This window comes from Pyrus communis, chromosome 4, assembly GCF_963583255.1.
Source record: "Pyrus communis chromosome 4, drPyrComm1.1, whole genome shotgun sequence".
Taxonomy (NCBI): Eukaryota; Viridiplantae; Streptophyta; class Magnoliopsida; order Rosales; family Rosaceae; genus Pyrus; species Pyrus communis.
The window spans coordinates 4,078,501-4,096,775 of record NC_084806.1 but is presented as its reverse complement, the minus strand read 5'-3'; the positions used below and the strand labels follow the sequence as shown (position 1 = coordinate 4,096,775).

Genomic DNA, 18,275 nt, shown 5'->3' with positions numbered 1-18,275 from the left:
CTTCAGAATATTAGTTATCAAATGATGTTAAAGAGAGTTAAAATACATATTAGTACGTAATAAATATAAAATATCGACAGTTTTACATTCACGTTGCATCTAATTTTCTTTCTGATTCTAACGGCGAGTGTGAATATATATATATATAAGGAATAAAAAAGAAAAGTATCTGTTTAAGATAGAAGAATAAGCTTACAAAAAATGTTAAACTCGCCATTGTTTCCCATGAAAAGAACTTACTTGACAACCTAAATACTTTTCTATATAGTAAAATTTTGTTATAATCAACTATCTTAGTTTGGCTGATATCTAGATAAACAAGTACGGGTTGTTTTAGGTCGAATAATAATTACATGATTGATGATGTGAAAAACACAACTAATATCATTACTAATTTTTTTAGTGTATGAAAAACACAACTAATACGCTGAAAAAAAATTTAATATTGGTGTTAGTTTTATCTATAAAGAAATACAATTATGGTCGGTTATTGACATTCTTAGAAATTCTATTTGCAAGAATATTCTATAAAGAAGAGAAGTGTGGAATAACTTTTATGTATGAGTGCCAATCACAGCTCTGAACTCTTATTAATGATATCACAAATGATGCATGACAAAAAAGGCACACGTCTCCCCTCAAAATGGACCCTCATGGAAAGTAAGCTTAATTTCTTCTACATCAATGTTTGTGACATGTAAGTGGGTTTCCTTTTGAAAGCTTTAGCAACATAGGCATGTAATTTTCAACCATTAATAAATTCCACATATTGTACAAGCTGCCTAATGCTCTCTTTAATTTATGGATAATGTTATGAGACAAAATTTTTAAACCAAATTTTATAAACTAAATTATTTATTTGTTGATAATTGAATTGTTACTTAAGTGTTAATTAACGTGCTTTTTTCCTATTGGTGACACCTCATTTAATTTGTAAATTTAATTTAGAAATTTGATCGTCCTAACATGAACCTTAATTTATTGGTTATGATGTATGTTTGTGTGGTTATCTACTCATCTTCACCATCATCCTCCCTTTTATTTTTTCCAGGAACAAATGATTTTATTATTGAAATTCAATAATTTCCGGTAATTCTGGCTTTGGTCAACTTTCTTGCACTATATATCCCGATATCCCTTGCATTCTCATTGGAACCAAAGTTTCATAGTGGGCAGCATAAAAAATGGACTGCCTTAAAGCAGAGAAAATTGAGAGCCAAAACCTACCCTCACAGGAACCAACCAATTGTGGAGGCACGACATTTTGCAGAACATGTTTCAATGGTCTCAACACATTATCAGGTAAAGTTGTCTCTTTTTCATCTCTGTCACACCATATTTTTTTTACTTTTTTAATTACGACAGACGTAAATTAGGTTAGTTGGTTAGGCCAGCATGTATAACCTCTTTTGCCCAAAACATTCTTAATCACCACTGGCGAAGTCACATTAAGAGCTACCCTGAGCTGTAGCCCAGGTAGCCTTTGGTAGAAAATAAAATTTTACATGTAATTTTTATTGATTTTCAAATGTAGCCCACTATATATTTAGTCACTGATTCAAATTCTCTAGGTTTAATTATATAATACAATTTACAAACCATCTATTTTTCTCACATCTTTTTTCTCATCGCTTCTTGTATATGTATAAGTTTGAATTTGTTTGAATAACAAAAGTTCTTGGCTCACCTTGTGAAAATTTTCTTAAGCTAGCTGATACTGTAAAAAATATAGTATCAAGTTTCTTTGTTTATAAATATTTAAATCTTTAAGCTAGCCCACCTGGTGAAATTTTTTTAGCTCCGCCATTGTTAATCACCTTGTTTAATTCTTCAGGAGTTGGGATTCTATCAATTCCATTTGCACTTTCTGAAGGTGGGTGGCTGAGCTTGATCCTTCTTTTCCAGTTGGCGCTTCTTAGTTGGTATACCGGGTTGCTTCTACAACGATGCATGGACGGGAATCCGCGGATCAAGAGTTATCCCGATATTGGAGAAGTTGCTTATGGACAGAAAGGAAGACTCACCATCTCCATTTTTATGTACCTTGAGCTGTATTTGGTAGCTGTTGAGTTTCTAATACTAGAAGGTGACAACTTAAACCAGTTGTTCCCAAACATGGGGTTCAACATGGCAGGCTTCAAAGTTGGAGGCAAACAATGCTTTGTTTTGCTCACTGCCCTTGTAATTCTGCCAACTACATGGCTGAAGAATCTGGGATTGTTGGCGTATGTTTCTGCCGGAGGGGTTTTCGCTTCTCTTCTTTTGGTTGCTTTCGTGTTTTGGGTTGGCGCGGTTGATGGTGTAGGGTTTCATGAAGGAGATGTTCTTCTGAATTTCAAAGGATTGCCTACTGCTGTGAGCTTGTACCTGTTTTGCTATTGTGGCCATGCAGTTTTCCCCACATTGTGCAATTCCATGAAAGATAGAAGCAAATTCTCCAAGGTCAGTAATTTCAAAGTGCGGTTAAAATTCAGGGAAACACGCGCACATAAAACGGTGACAATTTTTTTAAGGAAAAAAAAAAAACTGAGCTAGAGGAATACTTATAGAGCTCGTTTGAATGTGCTTTTAAAATGCTTGAAAGCGCTTTTACAGAAAATGTTTTTGGGTTCCAAAAGCACTTGAAGTGCTTTATACAAGAAACACCAGTTATGTGCTTCTTCCAAGAAGCACTTTAAGTGTTTTTTTTTCTTCAGAATTTACTTGCATTTTTACTATGGAGTTTTAACAAACACTCATGGTATTATTTACTTTTAACGAAAATGACATTTTTACTCTAAAAAGTCACTCATAGTACTATTCACTTACAATACATTTTTGTCATTTTGATTAAAACTCAAAGTTTTCAAGCCATTTTCATTAGTTTTTTATTTTATTATTATTTTTTTTTACTAATAATTGGTTCCAAAAATATTTTCACCAAAAGCACTTTCAATCATTTTAAAAGCACATCCAAACGAGTTCAGTTGGTATCTAACTAGAGTAACACTTAAGCGGACTATAAAGAGGCATTAAATCGTGATTCACGTACAACTTATTATGTGTTTAGTCTCTTTCAATTTCATTTTTGATTAAAAATTTGTAACGGATTCTTGTGTGCAATTTTCCTGAAATCTTTTGCACTGATCTGACCATGTCCATTCCCCACCCACAACACCCCCCCCCCCCCCCCCCCCCCGCCTCCCCTCATTGCAGGTGTTACTTTTCTGCTTCGTTGTAAGCACCATCACCTACGGATCAATGGCGGTTTTGGGTTACTTGATGTTCGGACAAGACTTGAAGTCTCAAGTCACATTAAATCTTCCAATACGAAAAATTAGTTCAAGGATAGCAATTTACATTACTATAATTAATCCCCTCACAAAGTATGCAATTATAATCACTCCAATTGCTGCTGCTATTGAGGATACACGCCCTTTTCGCAACAGCCGAACTATTAGCATCTTCGTGCGAACCTTAATTGTAATTAGCACCGTAATTGTGGCATTAGCCATTCCTTTTTTTAGCTACCTAATGGCTTTAGTCGGCGCATCTTTGAGCGTGACGGTCTCAGTCTTGCTGCCGTGCTTGTTCTACCTTAAGATTAACGTTGCTGCTCAGAGATTCGGGTTCGAGTTGGTGGTAATTGTTGGGATTATGGTTATAGGGTCGTTTGTTGGCGTAGTGGGTACGTACACTTCTGTGATACAAATTGTAAGACAATTGTGAAATCATATATTGGAGCATTTTAATTAGTAACTCTAATAAACTTCTGCAACAAGTAGAATTTTCGCCACATGATTATTTTCCCATTTTCTGCAATTATGCAGAAGCACTTTCTTGTTTTTTCTTTTTGGGCCAGTATGGAAGCACTTTTGACGATGAATTATCGTTCATGACGTTCAGTCAAATCCGGATCTTGGCTTTTAACTTTTTACACTGCTTTCCTAATAATGCATTCCCTGTAAAGTACACTGCTTTTCTAATAAGTTACTGCTTTTTTTCCATTCATTATTCATATGAATATAGAGTCGGCCTTCTTTAAAACAGAAGGAAAAAAAAAATGTCAAAATCAACGCTTACGTAACATGCTATAATTGATAATTTTTTTACTGTTACGATCACAAATTTATAATAATCAAAAGAAATATTAATGCACCATCTTTTTATCAGAATCATTAGTTTGGAATCTTTGGACGTGTCCAAAAGCAACTCAAACAATGTCGGGTTCATAAACAAATGAACAAACCTCATACACAAAAAACAAACAACCAAAAGATTGTGTTTTCTTTTCGTTCTTCATTTTTACTTTGAGATCCTGACGCATTACGAAGTTCTTTTAGGGAAGCACTTTGGAGGCAGCCTAGTACCTATAATCTGAACACCGTCCAATATCTCCCAAATCCGGAGACTCGAGACCTGCCTATGCTAATTGCGCTTCAAATATACTAACAGGTGTCAAACATAAATTCAGTAACTCTTGTGGATCGTATTACTATTAGTAGTTTGAACACCATAAGAAAGTCGAAGAAAGGAATGGCCTATCACCAAATCTAATGTTTTATTCTCCTTCCTCGGTTTCGTTATATCATACCAAATGTCGTTCCTCTAATATTTTCCTTAAAAAATTAAGAAGAAAGTCGAAAAAAAAATGAAAAATCCTGGACAAACAGTTAAGGCTTGGGCTGCGTATAATAGTACTAATTAACATGAAAATTTGGGGTTTGTGAACAAAATACTTATCCTAATGCTCTCTTCAAATTGTTGACGTTTGTTTGTGCGGCTATCTACTCATCCTCACCATCCATCCCCCTCTAATGATAAATTCAATCATGTCTGGCAGAGAAAATGGAGAGCCAAAACCTACCCTCACAGGAACCAACCGAAGGTGCAGCCGTGCAGGTACCACATTTTTCAGAACCTGTTTCAATGATCTCAACGCACTATCAGGTCAATTCCTCTCTTTTCCCTCTTTGTCATGCCACATTAATGTACGTGGTTCACCCTAAATTTGGCTCCACGGAGTAGATGAGTTCTCATTCATAGTGAAGGGTTTACACAAATACATAGGTTGAAACATAATCATCATTAGTGGGTTCTAATGACTAGTTTAATACAGTAATGACATTCGTCCTTAATTGTAGGAGAATGGTCTTCTTTTATAGTTGAGGAGTCTCCAACTTTCGTCTGCGGTCGATGTAGGACTCTAAGAGCTTTATTCTAACGTTGACACGTGTCGTGATGTGATTAGCCTCCTGGGTGGAGGAAAACTCTTGTGTTTCGGCAGGGGTGCCTCAGCATGAATCCCTCTGTGAGTCCTTGAAGGTATAAAGTTAACAGGTGCTTGATAGTTTCAGGATTGGTCAAGTATGGTACAAACAAGCTATTTGGTAGCTGTGGAGTTTCTAATATTAGGAAGTAGCAACGTAAACCAGTTGTTCCCGTTAGTTATGATTAGCTATGCTCTTTCGGAATTAAGACGAGAGCATCACTGTTGATCTTAAAGTACAACAATCATGTTAGTATGATTGCACACTTGAACATGCACCCAAGAAGGCCCTTTAAAAGTGTCATCATTGCAATCTTAGTACCATTTCTTTTTTGAACAAACAATATTCTACTCTAAATCATGGACATTCGAACTTAGAAACATAGGGAAAAGCACACGGCTCTAATCAACTTACCATTCTGATTTCTTTTGCAGGTCATATTTATGTACACAATGATCAGTTTGTCTTTAAAAATTTAACATGAACCATTGAATGCATCGAAATCAAACACGGTGACACCGAAAAATCCCAGAAGGCACTGAGAGAAAGAGAGAGATGAATCGGCAATGTTCCTAAACCATTACAATGTAAAAGTTCTTGTCCATCAGAATTTTCCTCTCGTTTTTGGATAATGCGATACTTTAAACTACTGCAATTGTGAAGTGGGAATCCAACCAGATTAATTATCGTAACATATATATAACTCTGCCAAAATGCAGATAACCCAACTCATGTTACCCAAATTAACACTCGTAGAGATAACTATTACACATTAGACACAACTCATGATTCTTTAAACAATCACCCGTGCGTACAAATATTCCATACACGGTAATGGTATATGACTTTTAAATTGGACAGAGACATCAGTTCTCTCCATTTGTCTTCACACTTGGAAGTTTGGAACTATTTGATTTGTAGTTGAAAAGAATATCGGGGGAATTAAGAGATCTTACATGTGTTTATAAACAATCTGACTATTTCTTATATAGCCAATTATTTTTATTGTGGAATTCGTTTTTCTTCATGATATTAGAGCTAGCCCACATGTGAGATGACGTGTTAAGAACGTAAATATCAAAATTGATAAAATAAGAGACCTTATATGTTCTTATAAGAAGTTTGGCACAATATTGTAAGAATTTTTTTTCCTTTTGAGTTCACATATAAACTCAAAGTGGTCTTAGTTTGACCTAAGAATCTTCTAAGACATAATAAACTTAAGAATGTGATCCATGCACAAAATATGTATTAAATTATAACATTTTTATGGGCTTCGTAACTGAGTTCCCAATCATGCTCTCCATCCACTTTTTAAGTTAGAGATTCATCTAGATAGGGAGAAAGGAGTTTAATGGGTAATGCTAGAAAGATTATCTATTTAAATTATATTTTGTAAATCATTTAACGTTGTTGTTGATGATTGAGTTATTATTGAAGTGTTGATTAACGTGCTTATTTTTTATTGGTGATATATCACATAGTTTGCAATATTGGTCTTAAAATCGGTCTACCTAGCATTATCTTTGAATTTAAATCTCTGTACACATTGTTCTACTTTGTCTTTAAATAGCAAGCCATGATACAATACTGAACACATTGAACAATACTAATCTTGAACTAGAAAAATCAGGGAAGGAACAGAGAGATGGATTCGAAATTCAACCGTTCGATGTTCATCAGGCTCTTCATAATACAGTGTCTAGCAGTTGTTTCTGTTTCTCAGAGTTTTGATTTTTTCTATTTTGTACAGCAGGTGAATATTTCCACTTCTTTTATTTTTTTCATTAATTTACAGTTGTGAAGATGAAATTTGATATATAAATGCAGTGGCCGGGATCTTACTGTGACACCGAGGCAAGTTGTTGCTATCCAACGACAGGAAAACCTGCACGAGAATTCGGCATCCATGGGCTTTGGCCTAATTACAATGACGGTTCTTATCCATCCAACTGTGATTCTGACAACCCTTATGATGAATCGAAGGTAGTAATAATTAGAACTAGGGTGTCATTGGGCGGATATCCTATCATAGTCAACTGACCTAATCCACATATGCGCAGCTCGTTCTAACTAAGTAGTTATATATGATCTATGCAGATCTCGGACCTGATAAGCAGACTGCAAGCAGATTGGCCTACACTGGCATGCCCCAGCGGGAATGGCTCAAAGTTTTGGGCACATGAGTGGAATAAACATGGGACATGCTCCGAGTCCGTGCTTGACCAACATGGCTACTTTGAGGCCTCTCTCAACCTCAAGGAAAACTTAGACATCTTCCAAATCCTTCAAAATGCTGGTAATTTTTATTAATTACTATTCTATGGTTCTTTTTTCCTAAGCTATATATTTACTATTTTTGGGAGGTAAAATTTTAAATTAATGAACCGTTGTTACTGCAGGAATCCAAGCAGATGGGAATATTTACAGCTTGAGCAGCATAAAAGAAGCTATAAAATCAGCAATTGGGTACACTCCTGGTATAACATGTAACGAAGATGCATCCGGGAATAGCCAGCTTTATGAGGTTTATATTTGTGTGGACACATCTGGCTCAAACCTTATTGAATGTCCAGTGCTGCCCGGGACGAAATGCTCCTCCAAAATTGAGTTCCCTTCCTTCTAGCTACCTTAATATGATGAGATTTTCCAGTATCCTCCAGACCAAGCTTTGATGGCCAAAAATTAAGGTGTATTAGATGCATCGGAGCGTAGTAGAATTTCCGTTATTTCAGCTCTCTTGTTGGACATTGGGCTCTCTCACTTCTTAATAAGTAGCTAGCAAAGCGCCTCGTGAGTTTTCTAGCTGCAACAAATAAGTGTACTCTTCTGGTGTATCCATCAATGAAATTTGTTTTGTTAATTTCTGTAGTTTTCAGTTTCTCCAATCCCAATTGCTCACCGTTTCATATTGGTGGCTTTAGCATCTGATGACTTCTAATCCCATAAACAATCAACAAATATGCATGAAAGTATTCCACGAAGTGTAATGGTTAATTTGGTTATTCACGGTGTCGATATATGACTTCTAATCTGGACAACGAGACATAAGACTTCTCCAATTTGTCTCCACTCTTGGCACTATTTGATTTGTGTTGGTTGAAAACGAAATCATGTACAAAAGTGTGCTCAAATTTGTGGCCCCAATGAAACCTCAATTTAGAGGTCAAATATTGTCCTCATTTAACTTTTAGTTTAGTGATTGCTATTTCATTTGGTTAAAATAAGTCTTCAGGTTTGACTCAATACATACATACATACATACATACATATATATGTATATATGTATATTTGTGACGTTAAGAAAAAAGTATTATTATAGATAAATTGTTTCTAGGGAGTTTTAACGAAATACTCTCGGTACTGTTCACTTTAACGGAAAATCACATTTTTACTCTAAAAAGTCAATTCTGATACAATTCACTTACAACACTTTTTCGTTAAAACTCAAAGTTTTCAATCATTTTTCATTAGTTTTTCTTTGTTTCTATTCTAGATACAGTGTACTCGTACATTAGAAGTGGACAGACTCATAACTAATTAAGAGATGAGGTTAATATGACTATCCTAGAATCGGCACACTGTATGTAGAATAATACTTTGTTCTAAACATGTGATGAGATTAATATGGTTAACACACTTAGAGTTGGTCTTATTCGGGTCTCCCTTGTGCCGTATATTGGCTAGTCGGACAACGTAGTTTTGTTCTGGATGTGTTGATGCAATGTAAAAGGCATCATCGTATCGGTGCCAGAATGGAGCTGAGAGAATATCCTTTCCAATGTGAAGGGATTTTATGGAAATCACGGCACGCTATTTCAATATTTTGGCAATCTTATTGGTGATCATTTATAAATGCGTGCATGTTACGACCACATGATTTATATTTTCTTGTTTAATTCAATTAAAAAAAATCAAGTGTGAAAGCTTTTACTTCCTCAACATAACTTGGAAGGCTATTCAAAATTTCCATCAAATAATTGGTGCAAGTACTTATATATAGAGCTGCTTACAATATTTCAAATAATTTTTTATTAATCGAGGTCGCAAAAAGTCACAAATATGGCCAACAGTGTGTCATACATTATGCACCAGATTGTCTTGTTTACATCTGTTTCAAACCTTAGCTAAAGAGCTTAACACAATCTGCCAAAATTACAGAAACATTCTTGCATGTGACGCAATATGCTAGCTGATAAGGTCTTAGGTTTCTACCCATGCGGTCCAAGTTCAAACCCCCCCACCCCCTCACCTCTCATAAGTTATTGTAATAGTTTCAAATCATCCGTTTAATAAAATAAAAATCTGCCAAAATCACAGAAGAATCCCTCGTTGAGATTTTAATTAATTAATGGCTAATTTTGATTAGTTTAACCAACAAAAAAATAAGGAAAATAATGAATGAGACAGGAAAAAAATCCCACAAATATGAAAGGAAAAACTTTTGTTTTTACAGAAAAGGTGAGCCGAAATATAACAATCTTCATGCAACGGTCTCACACGTAACAATGCATTGCTGTGGCCTCATAAATTTGGTAATTAAGATTAAAGCATATGATTAAGGCTGGATATTCGGCCCCTCAACCTTTCCATATTTCTGCCTATAAATACGGCTCATCACCTCCCTGTCATATACACTATCATCGTCTTCAAATTAACCAGTCTCAACTCAAGAGTCAAACGCCGTAACCTAGTGAGAGAAATTTAGAGAGAGAGAGAGAGAGAGAGAGAGAGAGAGAGTGAGTGAGTGAGAAAGATGAAGTCCAACCCCTCAACCTTGGTCAAGCTTTTACTGATGGGATGTCTTTCAGTTGTTTGCGTTGCAGAAGATTTTGATTTCTTCTACTTTGTCCAGCAGGTTAGCAGGACGTTCTATCTCATGTTACGTTGGATGAAATTGAACCCTTGACCTAAGTGGTCGTTAGTTCTTACGATTATTTTGTAATGGTCGTGTTTTTTTTTTTTTTTTTTTTTGAGTAATGCAGTGGCCCGGATCATATTGTGACACAAAGACAAGTTGCTGCTATCCAACAACAGGGAAGCCTGCAGCTGATTTCGGCATTCATGGGCTTTGGCCGAATTACAACGACGGCTCATATCCCTCCAACTGCGATCCTAGCAACCCCTTTGATCAATCTGAGGTACCTAATTGCTAATTTGCTGCATTAATATAATCTTTAAAATGTCCATACGGACCTCGTTTTATATGTTTTGGCATCAAAATTATCGATTTCTAGTTCTTTCTACATTTTAAGGTCGGCCATATAATGCTAAATCTGTTACATTTCGTCATTTTGGCATCAACTTCATCGATTCTTTCTTCAAAAATGTGTCAAAATGCACCTAAGAGTATTAAAATTGCAAAGAAATGGTCGAGACCTCATTGGAAAAAAATGCACTTGATCGATATATGAACAAGTCCTGCATAAAAGCACGGTGAAAGTTCGCATTTTGCCAATTGTGTATAATCATGTGTTTATCTCTCACCATGTGATTAGTTACTTAACGTGACCTGCCATGTTATGAGAACGATAAACACATAATTATATGTAACGAGTAACTCCAGTTAAACTCGCTCAAACTTGGTTTTGTGGCGAGATGTTTGGTTTCACATCTCACACCCCCTGCGTGCAACTGTGCAAGCAATGCCCCCATCGCTTGGAATGTGCCTTATAGCTCCTTTTATCCTTTATTCTGTTTTTTCATACTACTTTAATCTTCTGTTGTTTGACAAAATGAAGAATTTATAATTATTACAATATATAAACACACACACATATAGATCTTGATAATTAACGAAGGTTAATTATCAGCCTTTAGATGCCACCAAATGCTAATTATAATTATTTCAATCATGGAAAATGATGTCACAGATTTCAGATCTAAGAAGCAGCATGCAAAAAGAATGGCCAACACTAGCTTGCCCAAGCAGCAGCGGCATAGCGTTCTGGACACATGAATGGGAGAAACATGGCACCTGCTCAGAGTCTGTCATCGATCAACACGGTTACTTTGAAGCTGCTCTTAACCTCAAAAAGAAAATAAACCTCCTCCAAGCCCTCGAAAGTGCAGGTAACAATTGAATTAACAAACTAATCTGATTAAATTACCAATGCCTAATAGCTATTACACACGATTAGTTGTAGTCACCTCATATTGTGCCACTGATGTCAGTAACTAATACTATTGCTGCTAATTTCTTTCCGTGTTCATCGATCCATATTAAACATATATAATGTTATCACATATTACAGGTATACAGCCAAATGGGGACTCATACACCCTACAGAATATCACGGAGGCAGTGAAAGATGCAACTGGGTTCACTCCATTTATTGAGTGCAATGTGGATGAATCTGGTAACAGCCAACTTTATCAGGTTTACTTGTGTGTGGACACTTCTGGTTCTGACCTCATTGAGTGTCCTGTTTTTCCCCATGGACAGTGTGGTGCACAGACTGAATTCCCAACTTTTTAGATATGTAGAAAGATGACTCAGATATCACAGCAGCATCAGCTTTGTCTAAAATTTCATGTATCCATCATTCACTAATCTTGAATTCTAGATGTATTCCCGTTTTCAACCGTATATATGCATGAAATTATCTTATGATTTTCCGACGTGTTCGTGGCGCTGATGCAAGTTCCTTTTCACAAACGGAAAATTTTCAATAAAAGGGTCTTCATGATATAGCCAAGCATACACAGAGGGTTCGTTTGGTTGGGACTGGACATGGTGTCACGTTACCAAACGTGACATGACATATATGAGTCATATCTTAGCCACCAAACATGATTATAATTATGAGAAATTTTTGTCTACGACCGATGCATCCAACATTCATTTTAAATATGTGATTATTGGTGGGTTTGAGTAACACAATATAAATGGAATGTTGATTTGGTGTGTGGCATCTCATAGACACATGATCCGTCGGTCGGACACTAATTTTCCTCCACAAGGAGTATAAAAATCAAACAATCAGACACCATCTGATCTAGTATGGCTTGACACTAAATGGAATTCGTTTGAAAATGTGTTACTCAGGTAGGTATAATACAAGCCCATATCTCCATATTAGTCGTGTCCGTAAGCAAAAATGACTTACACGCAACATCGATACGCCTGATCTAGCAAGTATAAACCTGCAGCTAACTTCCTCTAAGATTGGCCTGGAAAGTACCTTGCTCGCCTTGCGCTCCATCTTATAAATTACTTAAAAGACTAATCCAGGGATGGCGGCTACCCCTCTAACTGTAATCCCGACAGCATCTTCGACAAATCTCAGGTATAATTATGTATATGACCACCAATGGTTTATTTAAACAAGAATCAACCTAATCAATGGTCTGTGTATGTAATAATCTAACAATGCTCTCTGTATATCACGACAAAAGATCAACTGGTCTGTTCATGGAGTAATTTAAAAAAAAAAAAAAAATCTAGGAAATATATGAAGTGTTTTGAACGGTAAGAAGAAGCTGTGTAAATACTCAGTTCAAATAATAAATGTATTCTTACTGGTAAGTAAGAAGCTGTGTAAATATTCAGCTCATATTCAGCTCAGATAATAAACGTATTCTTACCAGTAAATAAGAACTGTGTAAATATTCAGCTCAGATATTAAACGTGTTTTTACCGGTAAGAAGTTGTGCAAATAAAAGATGCATGTCACGACTTGTCTTGACATAATAACCCTCACATCGTGGCACGCCAAAACATCGTTGTTGGCATGTGATGACATGTCATGGCATGCATTTTGCCGACGTTTTGCGCACTTGGCATGGCTTATCTTGATACGGTAACCCTCAGATCGTGGCACGCCAGAACATCGCCGTTGGCCACGACATGACAATGTCACGAATTGGCGGCACAATGCATGTCATGACACGCCATGCATTCTCTCTATAAACCCTAATGCTCCGCTTGGTTTCTCGGAAAATTTAGGACATTGAAACTAAAAAATCAAGAGAGGAGAGAAAGAGAGGCTTGCTTACGTGATCAACGAGTGATAGAGCCAATTCATCGGAGAGAATTCGGAGGAGAATTTCGAAAGCGAACCACGTCATCAACGTAAAGCTGAGGAAGGTAAACCGCACGCCGAAACATTGTTGTTGGCATGCGATGACATATCCTGGCATGCATTTTGCCGACGTTTTGCGCACTTGGAATGGCTTGTCATAACTTGTCTTGACACTATAATCCTCGCATCGTGGCACGTCAAGACATCGCATTAGATCTAAAAAACTGTTGAGCAGTCTTAACAAGAATGGGAGAAGCACGGGACTTGCTCCGAGTCCGAGCTCGATCAGAAAAAGTACTTTGAAGCAGCCCTAAAACTCAGAGTAAAAGTAACCTTCTACAAATCCTTAAAAAAGCTGGTCATTAATTAACGAACTAATTTCAAAACATTAGAATGTATAGAGTTTCAATCTAAAGTTTGGGCTGACCAGGGACCGCTTCCAAAAAAAAAAATTCTCGTAATATTACTCAACACTTACGAACTCAAATTTAAATGTAATTATTGAATGCAGGAATCGTGGCAAATGATGAACTTTACAGTTTAGAGAGCATAGCGGAAGCTATAAAATAAGGTGCTGGGCACACCCCAAGTTTATTTGTGCATTGACACTTCCGGCCAAGACATTATTGAGTGTCCTCTCCTTCCAAAGGGACGACGTGCTTCCAAAGTTCAGTTCCCTAAATTTTGATTAACGCATTGTTGTAATTCTTTCACGCTAATCTTTTACTTTGTAATTTGTTACTTGTATGTATCTTTTCTGTTAATTTTTCTACAGCTGTTGCTTTGAGCAAGCTAGGCACTTACTTCAAAAAATTTCACGAAAAAAATACCGTCTACTTTCCATTCTCTACTTTATTATTCAGTTTCGTCTCGTACTTGAGAAAATCACTTAATCGAATATCGTTTAGCAATCTAACAATTATGAAATTGGAAAAGTCATAAATTGGAGTAATGCATGGTTCTTAGAATCTTAGGGATGGAATAAACATACGTTCAGATATGATATAACTGATTTCATCCTTAACTGGGCCTTTTACCCGTTTTGGACATCGCAACTTCATAGTAGGTCGAATTGCATGTCGACACTCCAAAGTCCGAAACCGCCATGACTTACATAGCGCATCTCTCTCAAATACGGGCCAAGAACGCCTATAAGTATTATCTCTGTGAAATTATTTCATTTTATCATGAATTACCAAGCTTCGTTAGTTGATGGATTCTTTTAGTTTTTCTTAAATGAAAGCATAATCAACTAAATTTATTCGGGAGCCGTTTAATAACCATTTCGTTTTTAGTTTTTAATTTTTACTTCTATTTTTTTGAAAACTAAAATCTTCTATGGTAACTAGTTTTAATTTTCAAAAACTGAAAATTACTTTCTTTCTTTTTTTTTTCAAAATTTGAAAACTAAAAACTGCAAAATAGTTGCCAAACAAGATTTCAGTTTTCAAAAAGATAAAATTTGAAAATGAAATGGTTATCAAATGACCTCTTAGGTACACAAACGTCATTTCTTAAACACATTAGCATTAAGAAAAAAGGTCAAAAGACCAAAATAAAGGTTCAAGTGATGGATTCTCGTGATGAGTGGGCTCTATCTCTTCGACCCATTGCATCCTGCATTTAAACACTTCTCCTCCCTTTAGTCTGAATTAGAATAAAAATATATCTGGTAATATTATAAAAACAAACAAGGATACGAGGGGCAAAAGTTGACGGTGTAGGAGAAGAACATCTGTGGGCATTTTTAAATACAACTAGTCAGTACTCAAATATTATTCAAAAACAAAATAAGAAAGTTTTAAAACATTAATCGCTGACTTATGCCAATTTATAAATAATTTGAGTAACAATTGTTTACTGGGTCCTTACATTTTTCAGTAGAGATCTGTTTCTTCATCCCTACACGTGCTTGCGCTGTTCTATTTTATTTTCAGTAGGTTGTCCTATTCAAAATTTGTAAATGGATTTAGATTCTCTCCTGAACAGAGGGTTCAATTCTTGTTGATCAAGGAACGCGGATCGTTAGATTAAAATTCAATGGCTACAAATAAAGAGATTTTCTAAAATTTATAATAATTGTAACCGTTGAATTTTAATTCAACGATCGGTGTGCTTTGGTCAGGAGGATTCGGACCCTCTGCTCAGGAGATGATCCAAATCCTTTGTAAGCGACCCCCCGGAAAACGTTATTTATTAATTCATTTTTTTTTATTAAATTTATGTTCACCATCACCGTATGATTTGGCGAACTGTCGGTCGCATATGGTACCGCTTTACTAAATTTTTACATTATATGCAAAACATAGTATTAATCAATGTCCAAAGCTTAATGATGCTATGTTTACCTTAATTAACAATCATAAACAAAATAAATAAAAGGGAGTTTTAATGGTGTTTGATTTGGTCATGATTCCACCTTTGGCAAAGTCGCCTGTTGAGTTGTCCCTAGCTAAAGCCCGCCCCTATGGCCACCCTTGTTGAAAGTTGCATTTCACCCGCAAACTACGGACGCAAAAATAGTACTAAGTCTTAAGGCTCGTTTCGATATATTTTTAAAACGATTGAAAGTGTTTTTAAAAAAAAAAAAATTTTGGACTTTAAAAACATATGAAATACTTTTTACAAGAAGTATCAGTTCTATGTTTCTTCTAGGAATTACTTTTAATGCTTTTTCATAATTTACTTACATTTTTACTAAAAATTTATTCCAAAAATATTTTTATTAAAAACATTTTCAATCATTTTGAAACCATATCTAAACAAATTGTTACACAGTAGACCGCAAAGCAATTATGAGATATATTGCACTTATATAAGAATCATTTTTACAGGAGCCCGCCTGCAATTTCAAGGCGCAAGCAAACACACACTTGGTAACGTACGGACCGCCTTTCGATGTTTATGAGGCGGGCCTCTTTGCGGGTCCCATCCCAAAAGGACTCATCAATTCATCGTGATTTCTATCGACCCATTTGAGCTGTTACTTTATTTTTTTTTTAATTTTTTTTTTAACAACCGATATTATCAATCTTAAAGAGATAATATGGGTTTAGTTTTAAGAGGTGTACTATCTACACATCTTATTTTACTTTTTACATATTTTTTTGTTAATTTTTATTCTTTGATTTTCTTCAATTCATTCGATCTGACGGTCGAAAATTAGTAGGAGGTATGAAAAGTAAAATGAGGTGTGTGAATATCACACCCTTAGTCTCAAAATAGGATAGCAATAATGTGGTTTAAATTCACCATTGACGAGAATAGAACCTAAAATATCTTACTTACAAATAAAGAAAAATATCACTAAACTCTAATACTTAGTAGCGTGCTGTTACTGACTTAACCACGACAAGTTTTCCGCCCTCATCACGTAAATGGACAAAAATATGGGAAATTATTATAAAATAAAATAAAATTTCCTACTGCGTGGACCGGACACTGACAGAGCGCCACGTAGTCAGGGAGATTAAAACGACCGCCAACGCGCAAATTATCGTTGTCCAGTCGGCTTTTCCCGGTCAATATTCAATACTTACAACAAATTGTTGACGGCCAATTGGAAATTCCGTCAACGGCTGGACGGGACATTTTAGGGAAATCATTTCTCAATTTTTCTTTTTTGGTAAAAACCAAAAAGCTTTCTTCAATTAATACCACCTTCTTACTTCAGACTGGATGCACATGTTGCTAAAATATTTTGATTTTTTTTTTCCAGTCAAACAATGAATTTTGTTAAATTAGTTATCGACGAGATTTGAATTCACACCGTGATGTAAAAGTTCAACACTTTTTCACTACTGCAGTAAAAGGCTACCTGCCTAAATTATTTTGGTTCAAATAATTTAGTTTTTAACATAACCACAAGAAATGCTAGAGAGATAATTTTTTTAGAATGAATTTTGTAGAAAATATAAAGTAGCGGTTGATGGTTGAATTATCTAAATCATTAAGAAAATAATCTAATCATTAAACACTGCATCATGTAGTTTACAAAATATATTCTACAAAAATAGTCTTCCTATCATTTTCCTAACCACAATTTGTTTACCACACATGCAAATAGTAAGTTTGTAAAAGAAAGTCATAAATATGAAACTGGTCTCGAGAAAGTTTTTTAGTGTAACTAGCACAGTGTAACAAACATGTATTATAATTCAGATGGACAATATGTTTGATATTTTATGGATCGAATGTTTTTTATTTATTAATAAATAAATATGCAAGTGGTAAATTGTTCTAGTGGTAAGACATTTCTTCTTCAACTTATTGCGCTTGAGTTCATACTCTCCCTTCCCCTTATTTATAATTTAGACGAATATATTATCTTATCGTTTGCCAAAAATTTAATGAAGAAACCTATGATAACATGAGTTGATTGATAAACCATATAACTATATGACAGTTTCACCCAAAAAAATTTACTGATATTGTTGGTCGAAAATGACATCTTAACCTTTTAGGTATTATGTTAATGACGTGGCAATTATGAAGATATCACTAATATTACTTGCAGTCGAAATAAATATCACCTGTTAAATAAGAGTACAAGCAAAGAAAACTCTATTTTGGTAATTAACTTAGTCCCAAAGGAAAATAGTTCATTTACTTTTGACTGAAAAAAAAGAAAATAAAAAGTTGAACCGCAAGTCACTATGTCTCAATTCTTAAATAATTTTAATTATGTATTAACTACAAATAATTATTATTAATCTCGCTACCGTCAGTTTTTGTTGGTGCACGATCGGTAAATTTATACGTAAATTCATACTAGTGACAGTTAACAGTTAGGTGTCTCGCATAAGTCATTTCAGCTTAACGTTGTAGGTATGCCGTGACGCTGATGGTGAAAGTAGCTAATCTCTTCCTAAACATTTTGTTACAAATATAAATATTATTATTAATTTTCCTAATAAATCGATTAAAGTGATGTTAAATTAAAGTAAAAACGGTGGAACCAAGACCTTTAAAAGGGACGAAATAATCAACAGTTTATAAAGAC

General features: G+C 35.2%; 3 protein-coding genes across 3 annotated transcripts; all 3 read left to right on the top strand.

Moving 5' to 3' along the window:
* The first annotated feature begins 1,184 nt into the window (after positions 1-1,184).
* Positions 1,185-3,708, top strand: LOC137732375 (amino acid transporter AVT1I-like). The gene is made up of 3 exons (XM_068471687.1): positions 1,185-1,302; positions 1,835-2,442; positions 3,196-3,708. Exons 1-3 carry the CDS (start codon positions 1,185-1,187, stop codon positions 3,706-3,708), a joined length of 1,239 nt encoding a protein of 412 aa, XP_068327788.1.
* Positions 3,709-6,897: 3,189 nt separating this feature from the next.
* Positions 6,898-7,875, top strand: LOC137732376 (extracellular ribonuclease LE-like). The gene is made up of 4 exons (XM_068471688.1): positions 6,898-7,005; positions 7,080-7,235; positions 7,350-7,548; positions 7,652-7,875. Exons 1-4 carry the CDS (start codon positions 6,898-6,900, stop codon positions 7,873-7,875), a joined length of 687 nt encoding a protein of 228 aa, XP_068327789.1.
* A 2,031-nt stretch (positions 7,876-9,906) lies between these two features.
* On the top strand, positions 9,907-11,820 carry LOC137732575 (extracellular ribonuclease LE-like). Its single transcript, XM_068471892.1, has 4 exons — positions 9,907-10,107; positions 10,235-10,390; positions 11,123-11,321; positions 11,504-11,820. The coding sequence occupies exons 1-4, from the start codon at positions 10,006-10,008 to the stop codon at positions 11,725-11,727; spliced, it is 681 nt and encodes a 226-aa protein (XP_068327993.1). The 5' UTR covers positions 9,907-10,005; the 3' UTR covers positions 11,728-11,820.
* Positions 11,821-18,275: the final 6,455 nt, after the last annotated feature.